Here is an 18360-nt window from a genome sequence, read left to right as displayed (position 1 = left end):
ATATATGTGATTGTTAGCGATCCATGAAAGCAAATTTATTTATTCTCTATTCAGACATTTTGTCTTGAACGATGATTATAGGAGAAAGGTAACGCCGAAAAAACCAGAATGTGAAATTGAAATGGGGGAAAAATGTATAAATGACACAGATTGAGCGGAAAAAATAGGAGAGGGCGGATAAAACACCATGAAATACATCTCCAACCATAAGATGACCGATTTTCCTTTTTGAGAAAACTTCTCCTTTCTTCTTTACCATCGAGGAGCGCCGCCGCGGTAGCCACCGTACATACCGCCACCTCCTCCACCGCGGTGATATCCGCCTCCACCGTAACGACGACCTGCACCTCCACCGCGCCCACCGGCAACGACCATCATCTGCAGTCGAGGATCAATGTGTTGTTGTGTCTCTTGTAAAATCTGGACCAGATCCCGAGCAGAGCGGGCATTTTCCGCGGTGAAGAAGGTGATGGATGAACCTGTGCGACCACCACGGCCAGTACGACCAACACGATGCACATAATCTTCAATGTTTGTCGGGAAATCGTAGTTGATAACAAATTTGACATCCTTGACATCTAATAATAGAGAGAAAAAAAAATCATCAGTCAAAGAGTTCGAAACAATCCTTTTTTTTTAAGGAAAAAGAAAAACTTTGCAGTCCAAAATGGCACGCGAGAAAGCATCTGCTTTGCTGACGGGAAGCCTGCTTTAGTTGTCCACAAACACTTCAAACAAGCCGAAAGAATAGATGGACGCTTGAAAAATGTACATGTCTTCCGGCCAAAGGCTTTCGAAGGTGGGCAACACTCCAAAGTATAATTTTTGGGAATCCGCAAAGCGACCGATTTCGTGGTGATAGCGCTTTCCTTCGCTGGTTGAAGAGAGAAGTGACGTCTTTCAGACTCGATTTTTACATTGAGCCCGTCGAACAACGCTATCGCCACTTGCTAGGCTTCGATTTTCAGAACTCTATGCAAGTTAGAGACCATAAACCAATCTCTCAAACTGCAATCCTCTGAGTCGAAATCAAACGGTGCGCATGGAATGCGGGGCGAGTACTTTCTGCATTTTTCTTTTTTTTTTTTCTTTTTCAGTGTGATATACTTACCAATACCACGAGAAGCCACATCGGTTGCGACCATAATAGGATGACCACCGGTACGGAATTGATTAAGCACCCAATCACGTTCCTTTTGTTGTTTGTCACCGTGGATAGCCAAAGCAGGGAAACCGTCCTGTCGTAAGAATCGAGTGATATCATCAGCGGTACGCTTCGTGCTGGTGAAGATAATAGTCTTTCTTTCAGCTTCGGGTTCTTCCATGATACGCTCAAGTTGGGTAATCAGCCTATTGTGCAGTCATGTAAGTCAAAACCATTGTCTTATTTTGCGTATCAGAAGCCATCATTATACTTACTTTCCACGTTTTTCTTGTTCGGCGCAAACTTCGACAATCTGAGTGACATTGTGCGAAGCACTCAATTGGAGAGAACCGACGGTGACTTGGATATATTCCTTCAAATAGGATTCAGCCAAACGCTGGACGGACTTGGGCCAAGTAGCACTCCACATGAGGGTTTGACGGTCAGGACGAATTTGGTTGACGATCTTGCGAATCTGAGGTTCAAAACCCATATCGAGCATTCTGTCGGCTTCATCAAGCACAAGGTAGGTGACGCGACGAAGATTGGTCTTGCCACCTTCAAGCATATCAATCAAACGACCGGGAGTAGCAATGCAAATTTCAACACCTATTAAAAATGACCAACGACGGTGAGTTTTAGGAAACTATGAACACTGTTGCAATGTAAGGAATACGTACCTCTAGCCAAATCTCTAATTTGAGGACCACGAGGGGTACCACCGTATAAACAGGTATTCTTGATTCGAGAGCTGTGACCAAACTTTGTACATTCGTTTTGAATCTGAACGGCGAGTTCTCTAGTAGGAGCCAAAATCAAGACGATGGGGCCATCGCCAGGATTCAACAAAGGCTGAGCGTTGATGTGGACAATGGCAGGAAGAGTATAAGCGAGAGTTTTTCCGGAACCAGTTTCGGCAACACCGACAACGTCATGACCGCTCAAAGCCATAGGCCAACCTTGACACTGGATAGGAGTAGGCGAAGGGAATCCAAGAGCGACAAGTTCTTTCATCACATAAGAGGGGAAGTTGGCTTCCTCAAAGGTCTTCAAAGGCTTGGGAACGCCACGGCCTGTAACCGTCATATTGGCTGCAGCTCTCATCTGTTGCACTTCTTCGGCGGATCGCGCAGCAACATCGGGATGTTCTTGATAAAAGTTCTTTTCAAAGGGAGGCAAAGCGTTCATATCCCAATCGATATTCTTCAGGGTAGAGCCAAGCTGGCTCATACGGTCACCGCCACCGGGAGCGCCGCCGTAACCGCCACCATATCCGCCACCACCGTAAGCGGCGCCGCTGCCACCATAGCTTCGGGTGGAAGCACCATAGTTGTCGCCGGACGAACGGTACGATCCGTAGGATGAGTAGCCGCCACGATCGCCACGATCGCGGGATGAGGAGTGATGATCGGAACTACTATAAAACAAGATCAGGTTTGATTAATTCCACAAGATTTTCAGATGGGGTGAAATTTTGTTGCACTTACGGTCTGCTGGATCGACGAGGAGAGACATCACGATTATCGCGATAGCTGCCACCACGGCTAGAGTAACCTCCGCTGTAACCACGGCTGCTGCTTCCACCATAAGACGAAGAAGAGTGGCCTCCGTCATTATGATGTCTGGAAGACGAAGAAGAGTAGTAGGAGGAGTAAGATGACATAGTGTTCGACGAAGGAAAAAAAAGGGGATCGGTTAGGTTGGAAAGGGAGAATGTCCTATGTCAAGAAAGGGTAGGAAAAAAAAGGGAACTAATAATAAAAACAAAATTTTTATGGCCGATTTTTCAATATACCAGTCACAATAGTTTGCATCCAATGAGTAACAAGATTCCGTAGCTCAATCGGGCAAAGGCCGCTTCCTTGTGAAACAAATGACTTTCAAGTTGCAGACCAACCACACACAGCTTTTTTTTATAATGAAACGCTTTCTCCTACACAATCTTATTACCATTTATGATATGATTGATTGCCACTTTTAATGTCAAGCGATAGGACGCGAATAAGAATTTATCAGCCATAAGCGATGGCGGAAAATCTTTCTAGGTTTGAACTGGATCAAATGATTAAGCTGGGTTCTCTTCCTTGATATATTTAGCTTGTAGGGAAAACCCACATTTTAGCGCATTACTGTACCCATAACAACTCATCGGTTTTAGCTCTTGGACAAGGAATATAATTTTCCATCTTACGACGCATCAGAGAAGATCTTCTACTTTCAATTACATGCTTGGCATTGCCATTGATATTTAAGCCTAGAATGAGGCCATGTAAGCCGGAATAACTGTACGCATATGTGCAATCCCTTTGCAAAGGGATACTCCGCAAGCTGTACCCAAAGTCAGCGGTCACTGTAGGATGCAGGTGCATCGTGGGTTCACGTTCGTTGTCTACACAAAAAAGTGTTCTTCCTTACTTCTCGAACTGTTTTGCGAAAATAGGCGAAGAACGAATTCGACAATCATCAATGTTGGGTGATTTTATGCGGCTGCAAAAACCTTGATAACATTTGGAGTGAGGGCCCGCGTATCATGGCTGTGGATAAAAAATTTGACAGCCATTCAATACTCAAAATGTTTTCGGAAGACGTAATAGTATTAGCATTAGCATGATAACATTTTAATTAAGTTACTCTTACTAAATAAACTGTTTTCTGAAAGTTGGAGAGAAGGATGCGGAGAAATGAGGACAAGATCGATTTAATGAGGGTCAATGTCCAGTCTTCCAAAGCGAAAACCGGAGTTTCAAAACATGACAATTCAGCAAGGCCAAACCGAATAGTGAAAAAGGCCCAAGTCGTTCGCCGTCCTTCTATTGCAGTCTACAATGAGTTCTTCGGAACCTTCAGGTACTTGTTGACTTGTCGAATGTGGCTCGAGTAATTAGCTGTTGCAGAGCCAAAACTAAGGCCTACCATATAGGATTTCGTGGCGCGCCTGTGACGAAGCTATTAGTCACCACGGTTGGAACTTGTTCGGCGCTTTCGGTTTTCCTAAATGCACGTTTCGACGTTTCTCTGCATCAACTTGTTCAGCACCATCAAGTACGAGGTCTTGCGAATTCGGAATTTACGTCCATTATCGTTAACCTTATTGTTTTATTGTTAGTTGTGGCGATTAGCCGCCTCTCCGTGGGCTTTTCCTACTATTGGTACGGCTGCTGTCGGCACATGGCTCATCTACAAAATGCGCATCATTGAACGTCGCTTTGGCTCGTCCAAATACTCGGTGGGTTTTTGCTTCAAACCAGAGGTGTATTCCTCTGAATATCCCGTATATTCTTTAACACCAGTCTGTAGGCCTTTATCTTTGTATGCATTGTGTTCTCCACTTTGCTGCAAGTTGGGAGCCTTTCCATGGTCAGATGGATCGCCAGCGGACCGTAAGTTCCTTTACTATAAAAGAGAGAACGCCAGAGGTTCATTACTTATGGTTATTGGTAGCTATGCATTGGTCTTTGCGATGATTTTCTGCTACCGAAAGCTGATTCCTGCTAATGCCGCTCCTCAGACACCTGAACAGTTTGCCATGACAGACAAATTCTACATCTACACAGCTGCCTTTCAGGTATTTTCTATTTTAATCCTCCTTGGATATCATTTACAATAACCAGTGGTTTTTTCGTCTCATGTTTTATTATTAGCTCATGATATCTCACTCAGTCTCATCAATTATACCGTGCGCTTGTGGATGGGTCATTTCGCAACTGTATCAATCCAATGTCGGCTACATCAAGCAGTGGCGATTCCCTTCTGCCTTGAGATCATTTGCATCAAGCTATATCCTTCCTATCCTTTCCACCAAATCAAAATCGTCGACTTCTTCGTCCAGAGCCAGCAACAGTCCATCAATAGCACGCCCTTCCGGTTCTCGTCAGCGACGCGGTGTAAGCGCTCAAACTTCACGGGTGTCGGAAGAAAATATCCGTACCGTTTCTTCCATGTTTCCGGGCTATTCGCGAGAAACAATTATCAATGCTATTGTCTCTGCACGATACGATTTAAACCGAGCAGCCGAAATCTTATTGACATCCAACGCCTCTTGAGAATAAAATATACAAAGCCATGTCATCAAGCTTGTCTGCCAAGTGCAGAATCGCTATACATGATCAATGAACAAACAAACGATCATCAGGATGATCTCCAAAGAACTTATAGAAAGAAAATTGTAAAGCTAGCAACGACATGTCGATTGGCAGCGTGTAACTGGTTACTGTGAAATGAAAAATAAGAATAAACCTGAAAAAACCGTTTTCTCTCTTTTCACACCGTTGAGAGCATGGAGCACTGTGCCCAAAACTTATTCAACAAGTATCCTAATCATTACAATTACCACCCAGATATACTCAGCTCAACATATCTACGCCATCATTCGGGTAAAAAAGACTTGTAATGTTAATACCAGTTTTTGTGACAGGATAAAGTGTTGAAAGTCAAAGCAACTTTAAATGTCTACAGTATCTGAATGCTTGTGTTAGTAAATACTTGTAGAGGGGCACGTAAAGTATTGGCCGATTGTAGTATATCGTCCAACAACCGGCTCTTCTTTTGCCAAGTTACGACTAGAAAATCACACATTCGTTTGTAGCTTTTTTTGCAGGCGACAATTGAATGGCCGACCGGGCGCCAAAGCCACCAGTTGGGGGGTCGAACATGATGGACACATGTTTAAACTCAGCACAATTACATTTTTTTTTCTTCCAAGTTTCAAGCCTTTTTTCCCCAAACTTCGGCATAGATCATGGAAGGACCTGCAGAAGAACAGCCCAAATCCAACAACAAGCGCTTCAGAAAGGATAAGCGTAAGTAAAAAACACTAAAAAATAATGAGTTTTTGCTCTATATATTAACATGGTTATTGCTTAAGCTTGGGATACCGATGACATTGATCACTGGAAGGTTGATGAATTCAAGCCCGAGGAAATCGTAGCTCCTTTTAGTGAAGAATCTTCGTTCGCTACCTTGTTTCCTAAATACCGGGAGAATTACCTGAGAGAGGTTTGGCCTCACGTCACAAAAGCTCTTGAAAAGCATGTAAGTGATGCGTCCAAGATTGAGCAGAATCGACAATTCTTTTAACACTTTGATGGATAGGGCATTGCTTGTTTACTGGATTTGGTGGAAGGTAGCATGACAGTGAAAACGACTCGTAAAACGTATGATCCCTATGCAATTCTCAAGGCGCGCGATTTGATCAAACTCCTGGCAAGAAGTGTACCGTTTCCACAGGTAACGATTTAGCTTGCTTTGATCTGCAATGAGATTCCATAGTAACCAAAGACATTAGGCGGTGAAAATCATGGAAGACGGTGTAGCATGCGACATTATCAAGATTGGTAACCTTGTGCGTAATAAAGAGCGCTTTGTCAAGCGTAGACAAAGACTCTTGGGACCCAATGGCTCTACACTGAAGGTATAAAGTACAGGTGTATGCACACGGTGCGGAATGGAAAAGCTCATTCGCTTAAGATAGGCCATTGAATTGTTGACATCATGTTATATGATGGTTCAAGGTAACACGGTATCTGCCATGGGACCTTATAAGGGTTTGAAAGATCTTCGTCGCATTGTTCTCGACTGCATGAGGAATATCCATCCTATTTATCACATCAAAGTAGGTTCCAATATTCCACAGTTGATTACCTTTTGATATGGATTGCTCATATATATAATTTTTTTGATTAGGAATTAATGATCAAGCGCGAACTTGCAAAGGATCCCAAACTGGCAAACGAGTCATGGGATAGATTCTTACCGCACTTCAAGAAGAGAAACATGAAGTCCAAGAAGAAGATTGACAAGAGCAAGATCAAGAAGAAGGAATACACTCCCTTCCCACCAGCACAACAGCCATCCAAGATCGATCTGCAATTGGAGAGTGGCGAATATTTCCTGAACCAGGCAAAAAAAGGCAAATCCGCCAAATAAGATAACCTATCACTTATTCATTGTAAACTTTTTTCACGTCAAATATAAAAGATTCTCATTCTGTTATCATTCTTCATCCTATCTTGCAGACATGGTCTCAATTTTGGTCAAAGTCTACTTGCTAATGCACAATAAAAAAAGCATATCACCGTGAAGTTGTGTAATCAACATAAAATAGTCATGTGTCGTATGAATGCTATTAAATTTATTACCGAATTGAACCGACAGAAAAAAAGCAAAGAAAGAGTTCCTCGTACATAGTTGTTTCTGCCCAACTGACGAACAAACTGAAAAAGCTTCCTCTACTGCATGTCGAAAGCTAATGCATGTATTTAATTGGACCCAAAAAAATAGAGACCGATTGATAAAAAAATTATTGGACATGACAAGTTCAGTAAAGAGCTTAATGGAAACCAGGGGAAAAAATTACATCCAGTCACCGTTGCCGAGGGTTGTCGGAGCGCCAGCATGTGCAACTGACTGTCACACAACCATACGCGCTAGAAGATTCTTTGAATGTCATTCGCTCACTTTTTCTCTTCTTTTCCTTTTTCTTTTTTTTTTTTCTACCTCGCAGTAACCCTCACCGTTCAGCCCCCTTTTCGTCGTGCCATGAGAACTACGCTTTTCGTTGCCGGTTTCGGTTCCAGATGTCGCGCAAGAGATCTTGCCTACGATTTTGAAAGGTACATCGTCGAACGACACCGCGAGGATCCAATCCGCAAGCACCCTTCATCGTCGAAAACGGACGAAAGAGTGACGCGGCTGTAATGCGGACCCGGGTTGTTTTCTACGGACGAGCGAAACAATCAATTCTCAATTGCAAAAAAATATAACTGACGACTAACGTACCCCTTCACCTCTGTTTCTGGATATGCTTTCCTATCGCCCGAAAGATATGGTCGCCTTGTTCGTTGTGATATTCCCGCTCCAAAAACTTACTCTTCCAAACCGTAAGTCGTTCGCCACCTGTGTTTCAATTTAATCGGTCTAATTTTTTTTTTTAAATTCTAAATTCATTGACTTGTTTTCTGTCTCTCCTTTTGATCCTCTGCTGTTGTAAATCGACAGATATGCTTTCGTCGAATTCGAAGATCCTCGTGATGCCGAGGATGCTTACTACGAAATGCATGGTAGACGTATAGACGGTTATCCTATCAGTGTTCAGGTAAGAAAAAAATAATTGATCAATTCCGATTATCCCGAACAAGCTATTGAAACTTTCATAGTGGGCTAGAAACGCTCCTAGTTCATCATGGCGCTTCGATCGTTCTCCTCGTCGGCGCCGTTCTCCTAGCCCACGTCGTCTTCCTCCACGTCGGGTGTCTTACGGACGTAGCCGCAGCCGATCACGTAGCCCTTATCGTGGCGCTCGTTCACCATCTCCTCGTGGTCGCTCTCCACCTCCGCTTGACCGTCGGTATGATTCTCGTTCTCGTTCACCGCCCAGATATCCTGACGAGCGCTACCCTCCCATGCCCCCAAGAGAATCGAGATCTCGTTCACCTATAGCTAAGTCTGCACCTACCATGCCCATCCCGCCACCGCAGTCTTCTCGATCACCTTCGCCTAAAGCTGCTCCTGGCCCAACAGTCTAGGTGCAAGCAAAGAAAAAAAAAACAATACATCCGAATTAAGCAAAAAGAAACAAATTTTTACTCTATTTTCCCTGACCCTCCTTTAGCTCGCATTCTGTTTTGTGTTATATCCATTTTGTTTTATTAGTCCATCTTTGAGCGGATGGACACGTTCTAACGAACTGAGGAAAAAAATTATATCCCCAACAATATATATATATATATATATATATATCCGGCGGGTTATTGCTGTTGCAGGGCTTGCTGGATTCGCTGTACAAATGGTCGCGTTTTCGCAATGTCATGAACTGGCGTATGCAGAATCACATCCAAAAGCACGTTCAGACCTGCCAATGCTTGAGCTCGAACCATGGATTGCGTGTCGACGAGGTATAACAAGATATCACATGCTTGCTTCAGTTCATGAACGCAAGGTCGGAAGTAACAATCGATATGCTGATTCCAGGTTTTGAACAGGTCTACTATAGAAAATGCGGCTGTTATACACCGTTCCAAAGACATCGGAGTAGGAAGATAAGTCTGATGAAGCAAAATCCACAAGCCGTGATATTTGATCCATGGGATATAAACATTGCGAATCTGCCATGAAGAGGATTGATTCACAAGTGCGATGTTGATGTTGGGCAGTGCCATCCGATACATAGTCAGTGCTTGTTCGATGCGTTCAATTTCCTTGAAAGGAGTTTGTTGTTTGTCGTTAACAAAGCAAGTTCGTCGAATATCCCGCGTAAGCTGACATGACTGGAATTCCAAACGTTGAAACAAGACTTGCGCTTGATTGACTTGGGAATCGTTTGATAAGGAGGTCAAAGATCGATAGAAAAACGATTTTTGACTCGAATGATCATCTTCGAGGTGGACTTCGTAGGGTTTGTTGTGGTAATGGGACGAGGCTGTGTCCAAACAGTATAAAAACAAGATGAGGGATCTAGAGTACGTACTGATCCTCTGCAACGATTGGCCAGGCAGATATTCAGCCTGAGCCTGTACAACGGCGTCCAATGTGTCCTCGGCATATAACTGGAGAGCCAGCGCCATACGTACCGCCATGCCGGAGTATAAGTAAATGGCACAAATATTGCCATTTTCCATATGATAGAGGACAAGATTACAAATAGCGTGAATCGTCAAAAGGCAAGGCGTATCGAAATAGACCGAGGCTAAAAGGTGTTTTGCCCAGCGATAATGTTGTAGTGCAAGTTGGGTGCATGCTTCTTTGGTCATGGACAATGGACGGAGGATATGTTGGTGCCAGCAATAGGTATGAATCAACATGTGACAAATGATTGAAGCGAGAAGGAGTTGGAGACAGGGTGAGGAAGATACGAGCGAAGGGTCAAGTAACATGGCAAAGAATGTGTCATCGAGAGGCTGAATTCCACCATGCAAAAGGCAAGTTGAATAGAGACTTAACAAAGGCCGCAGAACTTCCGGTGGCAAAGCTTGTGGCGGTTGTGTGATTTCTTCCTTGGGTTCATCTGTCGAGGTAGATTGGGGTTGCAAGCTGGTGAAATGACTTAGGCGGACGGTCGGATAGATGGCATTATTTCGGATAAAGCAGGAGGGAGAAGAGACATTAGGTTGAGGTGCGTAGGACGAGGAAGTGGTGGTGGCATTATCGAGGGCAAATCTGATCAAGGTGGAATAAATTTCTTCCACGTCTTTCATGTGAGTTTCGATCGTTAACCCGTTGGCCGAGTCGGTCTGAATACTCCACTTGTGCAGAGCATCGGTGCGAAGCAGGGTTCGTTGCTGATTGGCAACTAGTTTTTCAATCAGATCAAACTCACCCACCAGTGAATCAATCTGATCTTCAAGACCTGCAAATCGATCTCGCAAAGCCGTGCTTTCCAAATCACCCGGTTTATCCAAGTATTCACACGAGGCTTCGGCTTCAATGCATTGATCACAGGCTGGACGTGTGCGAGAACATTTGGATCGATGTTTACGACAACTGTGATTCGCGAGATTGTCAGTTTCACCAAAAAAGTCGGGTTGGGTGAAAAATGCTTACCGTTGACAAGATAAGGCTAACCGTGCTCGTCGTTTTACAGGTTTACTAGATCCACCTTGCTGCGATTCAGTTGTCGATTTAACAAGGGCTTGAGACAGCCGCACATCGTCTGCCATGAAGGTATCAAAAAATCCAGGGAAATGCTGAAGCAGCCCAACTCAGAAATCAACAACAGCCAACAAAGGCGGGACCTAAAAAAATAACGATTCTGATTGGCTCCATGATTGCATGCAACTAATAAATGAATGAAGATGTTTGGGATACTTTAACAATAAGTCGCATCGTAGATGTATGTACCGGTAAACATATGAGAACATGTCTTTACCGAAAATCCATTATTGGATCGTGCCATATATGCCTGCATAGACTTAGGTTGTAGATCTATTACTGTAAGCCGATACAGAGATGGTCCCAAGCATTATAGGATTGAGTGTGTCGTTCTTCAGGTGAGGATTTTGGAAAAGGTTCTCGGTACTCACCATAGTCGACTCAGACAAAGCATTGAAAAAGAACAAAAAGCAAACCCTTCAACAACGCGGTACATGTAAATGACGTGCTGCAAAATCATCCAAAGCGTCTCGCCAAAACAATCGAAAGATAACTGTTTAGCTTGTCCAGAATGGATGTGGTTCAAACGATCGCGTTTTTCCATAAAGGGACATATTGCCGTGAGTTCTGCCCTGCTTGTTCTTCTTCATCGTAGGCGATATATTTGGTGTATAAACCGTACCCTTATTGGTTATATAATAGATATTCCGTCTTACGATGAAGCAGAGTATTAGACACTGCACGTGTTCTCTGCTAGAACTGGATGCATGTTTTGATGACCGAGGGACTTGAGCGGACCTTCCGGAATCGGATAAATTGTGCCGTGCATGGACGTCCCTGGCAGAAGACTTTCATGGCTGGTAACATCTTTCCACAAGGGCTGTGATAGGTCGAAGACAGTGGAGAGCACGTCTTTGATGCACGCATGACAAGTCTTTGGACGCTTTTACAGGGAATGGACTTTATTAGCTAAGTTCGGAAGCAGAAGGTCGTCCTTCATTTCCCGGATAATCAAGCGGCGGCTTGCGAACCCTTTCCTTTTATTTTTTTAAATTTATTTGTTCCTTCGTCTCGCAGCAACTGCAACTCATCGCTACTTCTTTTTATAATGTCTCACCATCCTACATACACTATGGCTGCGCTGTGCGCAACTGGGTAAGAATCTAAATGTAGAATTGATGGCGACTAGGTGAACTAATGGCACAAGGGGATTTAGAGGCATTGTTGGATTTGCACGCACGCGTTCCATTCCGTCTTTGGCAGCTGGTCTCGGTGTGGGTACGCTGTACGGTGTTGCTGGTTATTTGATCCAGCAAAACAGAGACTATGGCCATGAGACCGCGGTGGCTGCCTCGACTCTTCTGGCCGGTGCCATGATCCCGCGTGCTGTTTCCACTGGATTCAAGAAACCGGTGCCGGTGGCCTTGTCGGTCATTTCGTTGACGGCGGGTGCTTACTATGTCAAAAAGGTCATTGATTATCGCTAAAGTGGAGTTTCCATGTTTCACGTGTCGCGCAATAAAAAACTTTGGGTTCAGGAACCATTTTATTTTGACACTAGAAATGGAGGGGTTTTTGTTTTCGCTTGCTCACAGTTATCGTTTGGCTTTAATGACTATGGTTTATGTTAGAATGAGGATAGTTAAAGTCTTACTGAAGCATTATCTTGGAAATAAAAGAAAAACCAAGAGCGCAAAAGAATAATCTCGGGCAGACGTAAACAGCGTTTGCTTTGATGGTATACCATGCAAAAAATTGTACAAGTCGTTATCTGGGCAGAGCTACAAACGTTTGCCAACCTAATTTCCAGATATAGTCAACAGAAACCCCTTGCTTATCCAAAGGACAAAATTTGTTTATTTAGATTGTGTAGTTTGGGCAATATTCTGAGTCAACTAAGCACTGAGAAAGGGAGCCCAACAAGATGCCTGATGCCGATGTGCGTCAAGATTTGCTAAAATGCTCAACCAAAACTTAACCGAAAATTCATGTGCCAGGTTGCATTCAACCATGTATAGAAAGAAAGAAAACATAGAAAGCACACTGTTTGCCAAAAAGTGTTTCCAGCGCACAGCGCAAAGAGATGTACTTTTACAAAGTTTGGTCTGTATCCGTATTTGACATATTCGATGCCGTTGATAGGCAACCGTTGCCAGAAAGCCGAATGTTCAATGAAAACACGAGCTATAAACTCTCCCCAACATGCTCCAGATACGCTTTGGAGCGAGTATGGTCATTGAGTGTAACCGTAGGTCGAAAAGGCCAATGCGGATAAAGTAAGTTCTTTTTTCCATCTCCGCCGTAAGTAGAACGCCTTGCTTACCCCCCTCGGTTTAGAATTCCTAATTTTTCTATCGAACTCCTCCCCTCATTTCTGTACTTAGTCTACATGTCCACACCTAATTCTGCTGGTACTGTCGTCTTTCTCGAATAAAACCCAAGTTGTATTCAAGTATAGACATGGATACTTATGCAACTATTTCGTAGATCATTGGCAGTCCAAGCTTACTCCTCAGGAAAAGCAAGTTTATGCCGACTTGTTTAAAAAAGTCGATGCCGATGACAAAGGCATCGTTCTCAAAGACGAAGCAATGGCTTTCTTCAAGAAATCCAACGTCCCAATGAACATCTTGTCAGAGGTACGTCTTGGTCGCTAAGCTTGGCGCCTCCCCTTCTCATCAAGCTTTTTGTTTTGTGGGCTTCCAACTTATTTCAACTGTCCTGCTTATCCAGTTCTGGACGGCCGCCGACAATGACAATAAAGGGTTCCTGACCGACCAGGAATTTGCAGTGGCACTCAAGCTGATTGCTTGTGCACAACATGGCATCTTGACCGCTTCACCTATTCTATCGACAACGGGTAGGTGCGTAAGCTCTTGCCGGTTTTGCCGAGCAGAGCGCTTCTTGGCCACCGTCACAGCAGACACCACTAACCCGGCTCTCTTTACGCCAAAAAAATTTAGTTTCTCTACCTTATTTCGATGGTACCACACCCGCCCCGTCATCTGTTTCGACCCCGCGCTTCAACAACAGAGCACCCACCAGTCCCATGACTAGCAACGCTGGTGAAACCATTTCACCAGAAGATAGAAACAAGTACATCAGCTTTTTCCACACGGCTAACCCGGTAGAGGGTGTCTTGACAGGTACATCTCTTTTGTTACTTTCTTCTTTCACATGTGTCAGAGGATTAATGAGAGTCTGGACAGCGGACAAGGCAAGACAAATGTTTCTTCGATCGGGATTACCTCTGTCCACCTTGGAAAATGTGTGGGACTTGGCTGATACGCGAAAATCAGGGACTTTAAATCAGACTGAGTTCATTATTGCCATGCATTACATCGGTCAGATACTGAAAGGCAATATTACTTCTCTTCCATCTTCTCTTCCAAGTCACATCTATGCTGCAGCCACAGGACGCATGACCACAGGATATGTTAAACCGCAATACACAGGGACTTCGCCCCTAATGTCGCATGCCACAGGCGGTGGGCTCGGTCGTCAACCTTCTTCGCTCTTTACCGGTGAACAGTCGCATAATGCAGACAGAGGCGTGCTCGACATCTCGCCTGAAGAATTATCCACATACAAAGGTTACTTTGCACGCATTGCTACCGACAATAGCGGATACATCTCAGGTAAGCCAATGGTGATTGTGCGTGTTTGCGTGCGATTGCGCAGGATTTGACACCGTGCACTTGTAGGAGCGGATGCGGTCCAGTTTTTCCGACACTCCAAACTTCCTGAATCAGATCTTGCCCGTATTTGGGATTTAGCGGATACCAATTCCACAGGACGATTAAATGAAAACGAATTTGCCATTGCAATGCATCTGATCAATCGACGCATCGCCGGTGGCCAAATTCCCAATGCCTTACCGAGTAAGTGAGCAAAAAGGTGGTCACAATCCATGTCCAGTGCAGGCAGTAAACCTTTGATGTTGTACGATAGGACCACCCGGTTTCCAACAACAGCAACCGTCGTCCTTGGCAGCGATTGATCTGTTAGGATTGTCAGATAATCAGGCTGGTAAGAGGAACAAGCCGAATGGTATAAAACGAAAAAAGCTTACTGGGATTGCATTAATGCTAGCCGAATCCAACAGCACACCTCAGTGGAAAGATGCAGGGAAATCGGATCTGAATCATGAGAGATCGCTGCTGGAGAACACTTTCGCTACTTTGCAGAGTGAAGTGCAGAGCGAAAGTCAGCGTGTGACTTCGCTACGTTCACAGCATGATGCGGAGGCCGAGACCGTGCGTGAGTTGCAAGAAAAAATTGATCAAGAAAAAGAAAAGTTGGCCCAATGGAAACGGTCGGCGGAGAAGGCCGAGCAAGAATTGGAAACACAAAAGAAGAAGAAAGAGGAATTGTTGCGATCACTACAAACGTACCGTGCCGAAACTAAATTCCAAAAGGAACGAGCTGAACTGGCGGAAAAGGAACTGGAAGCCTTGAAAGCGGAAAATGCATCTTTGAAAAAAGACTCGACCAGTCATGATGCGGGCTCGGATTTATTTGCATTATCAGCGGTGCCCGATACAGGCATGTTTGGAAAAGTGCACGAGGAGAAAGACGAAGGTGGGTTCCCGCCGTTCAGTCCTAGCTCGTCATCGGCTGCCGGTCGACCCATGTCCCCGAGCAGTACCACCAGCAGTAAAGTCTCGTCGAATCACAAGAACTATGACCCATTTGCCGGATTCAAGACCTCGCGGCCGTCTTCTCCCAAAGTATCATTAAATCACTTGAAGCAGGAATCCGAAGCCAAACAGAAACGAATGTCTGGATCCAACGTTGATATCAGCGAAATTGAAGCCAAGTTTCCCGATCTCAGTACCATGGAAGAATCATTCACACCCACAACCCCGGTGAAAACGTCCAAAGACTTGCCTTCCGCTTCCTCTTCACCTTCCTTTGCAAAGGCATCCGTCACAAGTCCATTCGCCAAACATGCAAATCCTGTCTCCTCCCCCAAGCCTGCCTTTTCCGCCACGCCCACTGTGTCTTCCACCTCCCCTGTCACCACCAAACCTACCAGCACCACGGCCCGGTCCAAATATGGATTTGACTTGTCTGCATTTGAAGGACCTTCTTCCTCGCCAAATCCCAGTACATCTTCCTATTCGATCAAGGACGAATTAAGTTCCATTTTTGGTAGTCCCTCTGAAGAACCCAAGCCTTCCACAGAGAAACCCAACTTTAACGACGTGTTCAATCTCAGTACACCATCACAGACACCATCACAGACGCAAGAAAATCAACCTAAGAAAAACACCTCATTTGATGACATCTTTTTTTAAATTAAAATATTTGAGAAAACCCACAACAAGAATCATAACTCGCCGTCGCTTTGCACCCCGATAATGGATCCTAAATTTTCACCACATCATGAATGAATAGGTAGCTGTAGGTACCTTGCTGCATTCATTAGTGCTGTTCGTTATCCCATTCATTTAATTCATAATATGTTGTGCCGAACATGATTCAAAAACGGAGCTACATTTCTTGCAGATAAAGCCTTTCATATTACATCGATTAGCAGTTTGTTTAGTAAATGATCTTTCTATATGGTCTTGAATTGGTATTCTTTCGATTTTGGAGGGTTTTTTTTATATATCTATTTTTCCTATTTTATGCTGTCCAAATACGTGCGATGCCTTCGGTCACACCTAAATCGTTGGTATTGAATTCGTATAAACCCCACATGGTGAGCGCCGTTGCGGCTCTCAGAGACCATTTGGCCAGCGGATGGAGCCGAGGATACACTCGTTTCGGAATGTAATCGGTAATACACGAATCAAAGCCTAATCATCCCAATGAGTTTACTTTTCCTTTATGGTTCCAGATATCCGTTTCCATGGCTTTGATAAAGAGAAAACATACCCATATGAATGTGGAAAGGCAAAATAACACCCAGCAAGCCATCGACGATGGGGTGAGCGCCCCAGATCATTTGTGTGCTCATCAAAGGAACCAAGGTCACGGCGGAGGCTCGTTCCAGGGTCCAATGATACGTACCGTGAGCATAACCATGTTCTGCGGATTCGCCCACATTCTTATTTTCCTTGTTGTCGTCCTTCTTTTCCGTGGCGGCATCGGAAGCTTTGGTCTCGTCTGATGATCCATTCGTCTTGTAAGCAACGAGTCTTTTGGTCTAACAGTGCTACGGCTTACCTTTCTTGTCAGCTGCCGTTGCAATAGCCTTGACAGCTTCACCTGCAGCTGCAGTAGGCGGTTGTGAAGAAATGGCTACAGCAAGTTTGAATTTGAATACACAATAGGTGACGGGGATCATAAATATGGAAGGGATAGTTTACCAGAGTAGGACTGACGGTAGGTTAATGACACCACAGCCGGACGGTAAATGCGCGGTCGAAGGGCCTGCTGAGGGATGGATCGGGTGAGCAAACGTAAAGACATGGTGGATGATCCAAAAGAACGCAAGGTGAGTACGCTTGAAGAGAACGGGGGTCCAATGTCGAATGAGCTCCCCTCTCGGGTTCTGCCCAAGCCTCTGAATCTTTGTCAATTTGTGTGACCGGAGGTCCGACACTACTTCTCGGGTTTGGCGAAAGCAGGAAAAATTACACATTTTTTTTTTTTTGGCATAATCCCCATCATGAGCGATCAGACTATTGAAGTGGGCACCAAGCGAGATCATCCGGAAGAATCGCCCTTTGACCATCTGAACATTAGTGATGACAGTATACTGAAATCCGCCACCGATCGTCACAAGTGTTTGCGCTGTCAAAAGACTGTCAAGTACTTTTGCTACCGTTGTTTCGACGTCGTGGGCATGGATCGCTCCAGTGTGCCTTTTCTAAAGTTGCCCGTTCACTTGGATGTGTAAGTAGTCCCTTCATTAGGCCCTCGCCCATCTGTAGCTCACCCTGTACTGTTGCATTCTGTAGCGTCAAGCACGAGCAAGAACTGGACGGCAAATCTACGGCCATCCATGCCCGAGTGATCGCCAACGAGGATGTCGATATTTACAACTGGCAATCCATGCCCAAATTAGAAAATCCTGAACGCACCCTTCTACTATTCCCCGGTCCCGACGCCAAAACCCTCAAAGATATTCCTCGCGACTCGTTTGACCGTGTCATTGTGATTGACGGGACATGGAAACAAGCCAACAAAATTGCTCGAGAAACTCCCGGCCTTCAATCCCTGCAAAAGGTCACCATCAGCCCTCGTGAAACTCATTTTTGGCGATATCAACAATTAAGCGAGCATCACTTGGCGACCATCGAAGCCATTTACTATTTTTATCGAGAATATGCCGAAGCCTATGAAACGACCACGGCTTATGATGGCCGGTACGATAACTTGTTATTCTATTACCGCTTCTTTTACAAACTGATCCAAGACCATTATCGAACCAATTCCTCCAAACGGTTCACCCATCGGCACGGCAAGAAAGATTACATCAAGTACGATAAACCGATTGCCGATTCCCATGGCAAAGATCACGAAACAACAGCAGGCACAAACAACAAACAGGAACCGTCCCCATCACAACCAGCATCCTCATCAGAGCAGAATAAATCATGAAATTATTAGACTTTTTTTTCATTTTGCATCGTCCTTTATCTGTTTTACCAGAAAATCAGGGGTTACTCGGATCAAGA

The 18360-nt window shown here is 44.5% G+C and overlaps 9 protein-coding genes across 9 annotated transcripts; 6 read left to right on the top strand and 3 right to left on the bottom strand.

The window, feature by feature from the left end:
- Position 1: 1 nt before the first annotated feature.
- BYT42DRAFT_551168 (P-loop containing nucleoside triphosphate hydrolase protein) lies at positions 2-2896 on the bottom strand. Its single transcript, XM_051566223.1, has 5 exons — positions 2632-2896; positions 1825-2561; positions 1420-1753; positions 1112-1350; positions 2-578 (listed from the first exon to the last, which is right to left on the bottom strand). The coding sequence occupies exons 1-5, from the start codon at positions 2805-2807 to the stop codon at positions 253-255; spliced, it is 1812 nt and encodes a 603-aa protein (XP_051428013.1). The 5' UTR covers positions 2808-2896; the 3' UTR covers positions 2-252.
- Positions 2897-3946: 1050 nt separating this feature from the next.
- BYT42DRAFT_551162 (uncharacterized protein) lies at positions 3947-5392 on the top strand. Its single transcript, XM_051566222.1, has 6 exons — positions 3947-3991; positions 4065-4186; positions 4251-4370; positions 4442-4524; positions 4586-4709; positions 4786-5392. The coding sequence occupies exons 1-6, from the start codon at positions 3970-3972 to the stop codon at positions 5185-5187; spliced, it is 873 nt and encodes a 290-aa protein (XP_051428012.1). The 5' UTR covers positions 3947-3969; the 3' UTR covers positions 5188-5392.
- A 436-nt stretch (positions 5393-5828) lies between these two features.
- Positions 5829-7222, top strand: BYT42DRAFT_551160 (ribosomal RNA assembly protein mis3). The gene is made up of 6 exons (XM_051566221.1): positions 5829-5943; positions 6009-6175; positions 6236-6370; positions 6429-6554; positions 6615-6755; positions 6827-7222. The coding sequence occupies exons 1-6, from the start codon at positions 5883-5885 to the stop codon at positions 7067-7069; spliced, it is 873 nt and encodes a 290-aa protein (XP_051428011.1). The 5' UTR covers positions 5829-5882; the 3' UTR covers positions 7070-7222.
- A 413-nt stretch (positions 7223-7635) lies between these two features.
- BYT42DRAFT_601139 (uncharacterized protein) lies at positions 7636-8879 on the top strand. Its single transcript, XM_051571019.1, has 4 exons — positions 7636-7755; positions 7966-8022; positions 8141-8237; positions 8299-8879. Exons 1-4 carry the CDS (start codon positions 7682-7684, stop codon positions 8665-8667), a joined length of 597 nt encoding a protein of 198 aa, XP_051428010.1. The 5' UTR covers positions 7636-7681; the 3' UTR covers positions 8668-8879.
- Positions 8856-11068, bottom strand: BYT42DRAFT_551157 (uncharacterized protein). Its single transcript, XM_051566220.1, has 3 exons — positions 11007-11068; positions 10682-10915; positions 8856-10621 (listed from the first exon to the last, which is right to left on the bottom strand). Exons 2-3 carry the CDS (start codon positions 10795-10797, stop codon positions 8890-8892), a joined length of 1848 nt encoding a protein of 615 aa, XP_051428009.1. The 5' UTR covers positions 10798-10915; positions 11007-11068; the 3' UTR covers positions 8856-8889.
- Positions 11069-11596: 528 nt separating this feature from the next.
- On the top strand, positions 11597-12550 carry BYT42DRAFT_551155 (transmembrane proteins 14C-domain-containing protein). The gene is made up of 2 exons (XM_051566219.1): positions 11597-11884; positions 11946-12550. Exons 1-2 carry the CDS (start codon positions 11838-11840, stop codon positions 12214-12216), a joined length of 318 nt encoding a protein of 105 aa, XP_051428008.1. The 5' UTR covers positions 11597-11837; the 3' UTR covers positions 12217-12550.
- A 503-nt stretch (positions 12551-13053) lies between these two features.
- Positions 13054-16264, top strand: BYT42DRAFT_551153 (uncharacterized protein). Its single transcript, XM_051566218.1, has 8 exons — positions 13054-13140; positions 13217-13368; positions 13463-13589; positions 13693-13875; positions 13939-14367; positions 14434-14610; positions 14681-14758; positions 14822-16264. The coding sequence occupies exons 1-8, from the start codon at positions 13119-13121 to the stop codon at positions 16027-16029; spliced, it is 2376 nt and encodes a 791-aa protein (XP_051428007.1). The 5' UTR covers positions 13054-13118; the 3' UTR covers positions 16030-16264.
- Positions 16195-17268, bottom strand: BYT42DRAFT_7934 (CybS-domain-containing protein). The gene is made up of 3 exons (XM_051572837.1): positions 16904-17268; positions 16613-16843; positions 16195-16533 (listed from the first exon to the last, which is right to left on the bottom strand). Exons 1-3 carry the CDS (start codon positions 17022-17024, stop codon positions 16361-16363), a joined length of 525 nt encoding a protein of 174 aa, XP_051428006.1. The 5' UTR covers positions 17025-17268; the 3' UTR covers positions 16195-16360.
- An 80-nt stretch (positions 17269-17348) lies between these two features.
- BYT42DRAFT_487252 (DTW domain-containing protein) lies at positions 17349-18283 on the top strand (the record flags this gene model as incomplete). The annotated part of the gene is made up of 2 exons (XM_051563786.1): positions 17349-17575; positions 17641-18283. 2 exons carry the CDS (start codon positions 17349-17351, stop codon positions 18281-18283), a joined length of 870 nt encoding a protein of 289 aa, XP_051428005.1.
- Positions 18284-18360: the final 77 nt, after the last annotated feature.

The sequence above is a fragment of the Radiomyces spectabilis genome, assembly GCF_025331425.1.
Source record: "Radiomyces spectabilis strain NRRL 2753 chromosome Unknown BYT42scaffold_1, whole genome shotgun sequence".
Classification (NCBI taxonomy): Eukaryota; Fungi; Mucoromycota; class Mucoromycetes; order Mucorales; family Radiomycetaceae; genus Radiomyces; species Radiomyces spectabilis.
Note: the sequence above shows the minus strand (reverse complement) of the source record. Positions and strands in the feature narration are given on the sequence as shown.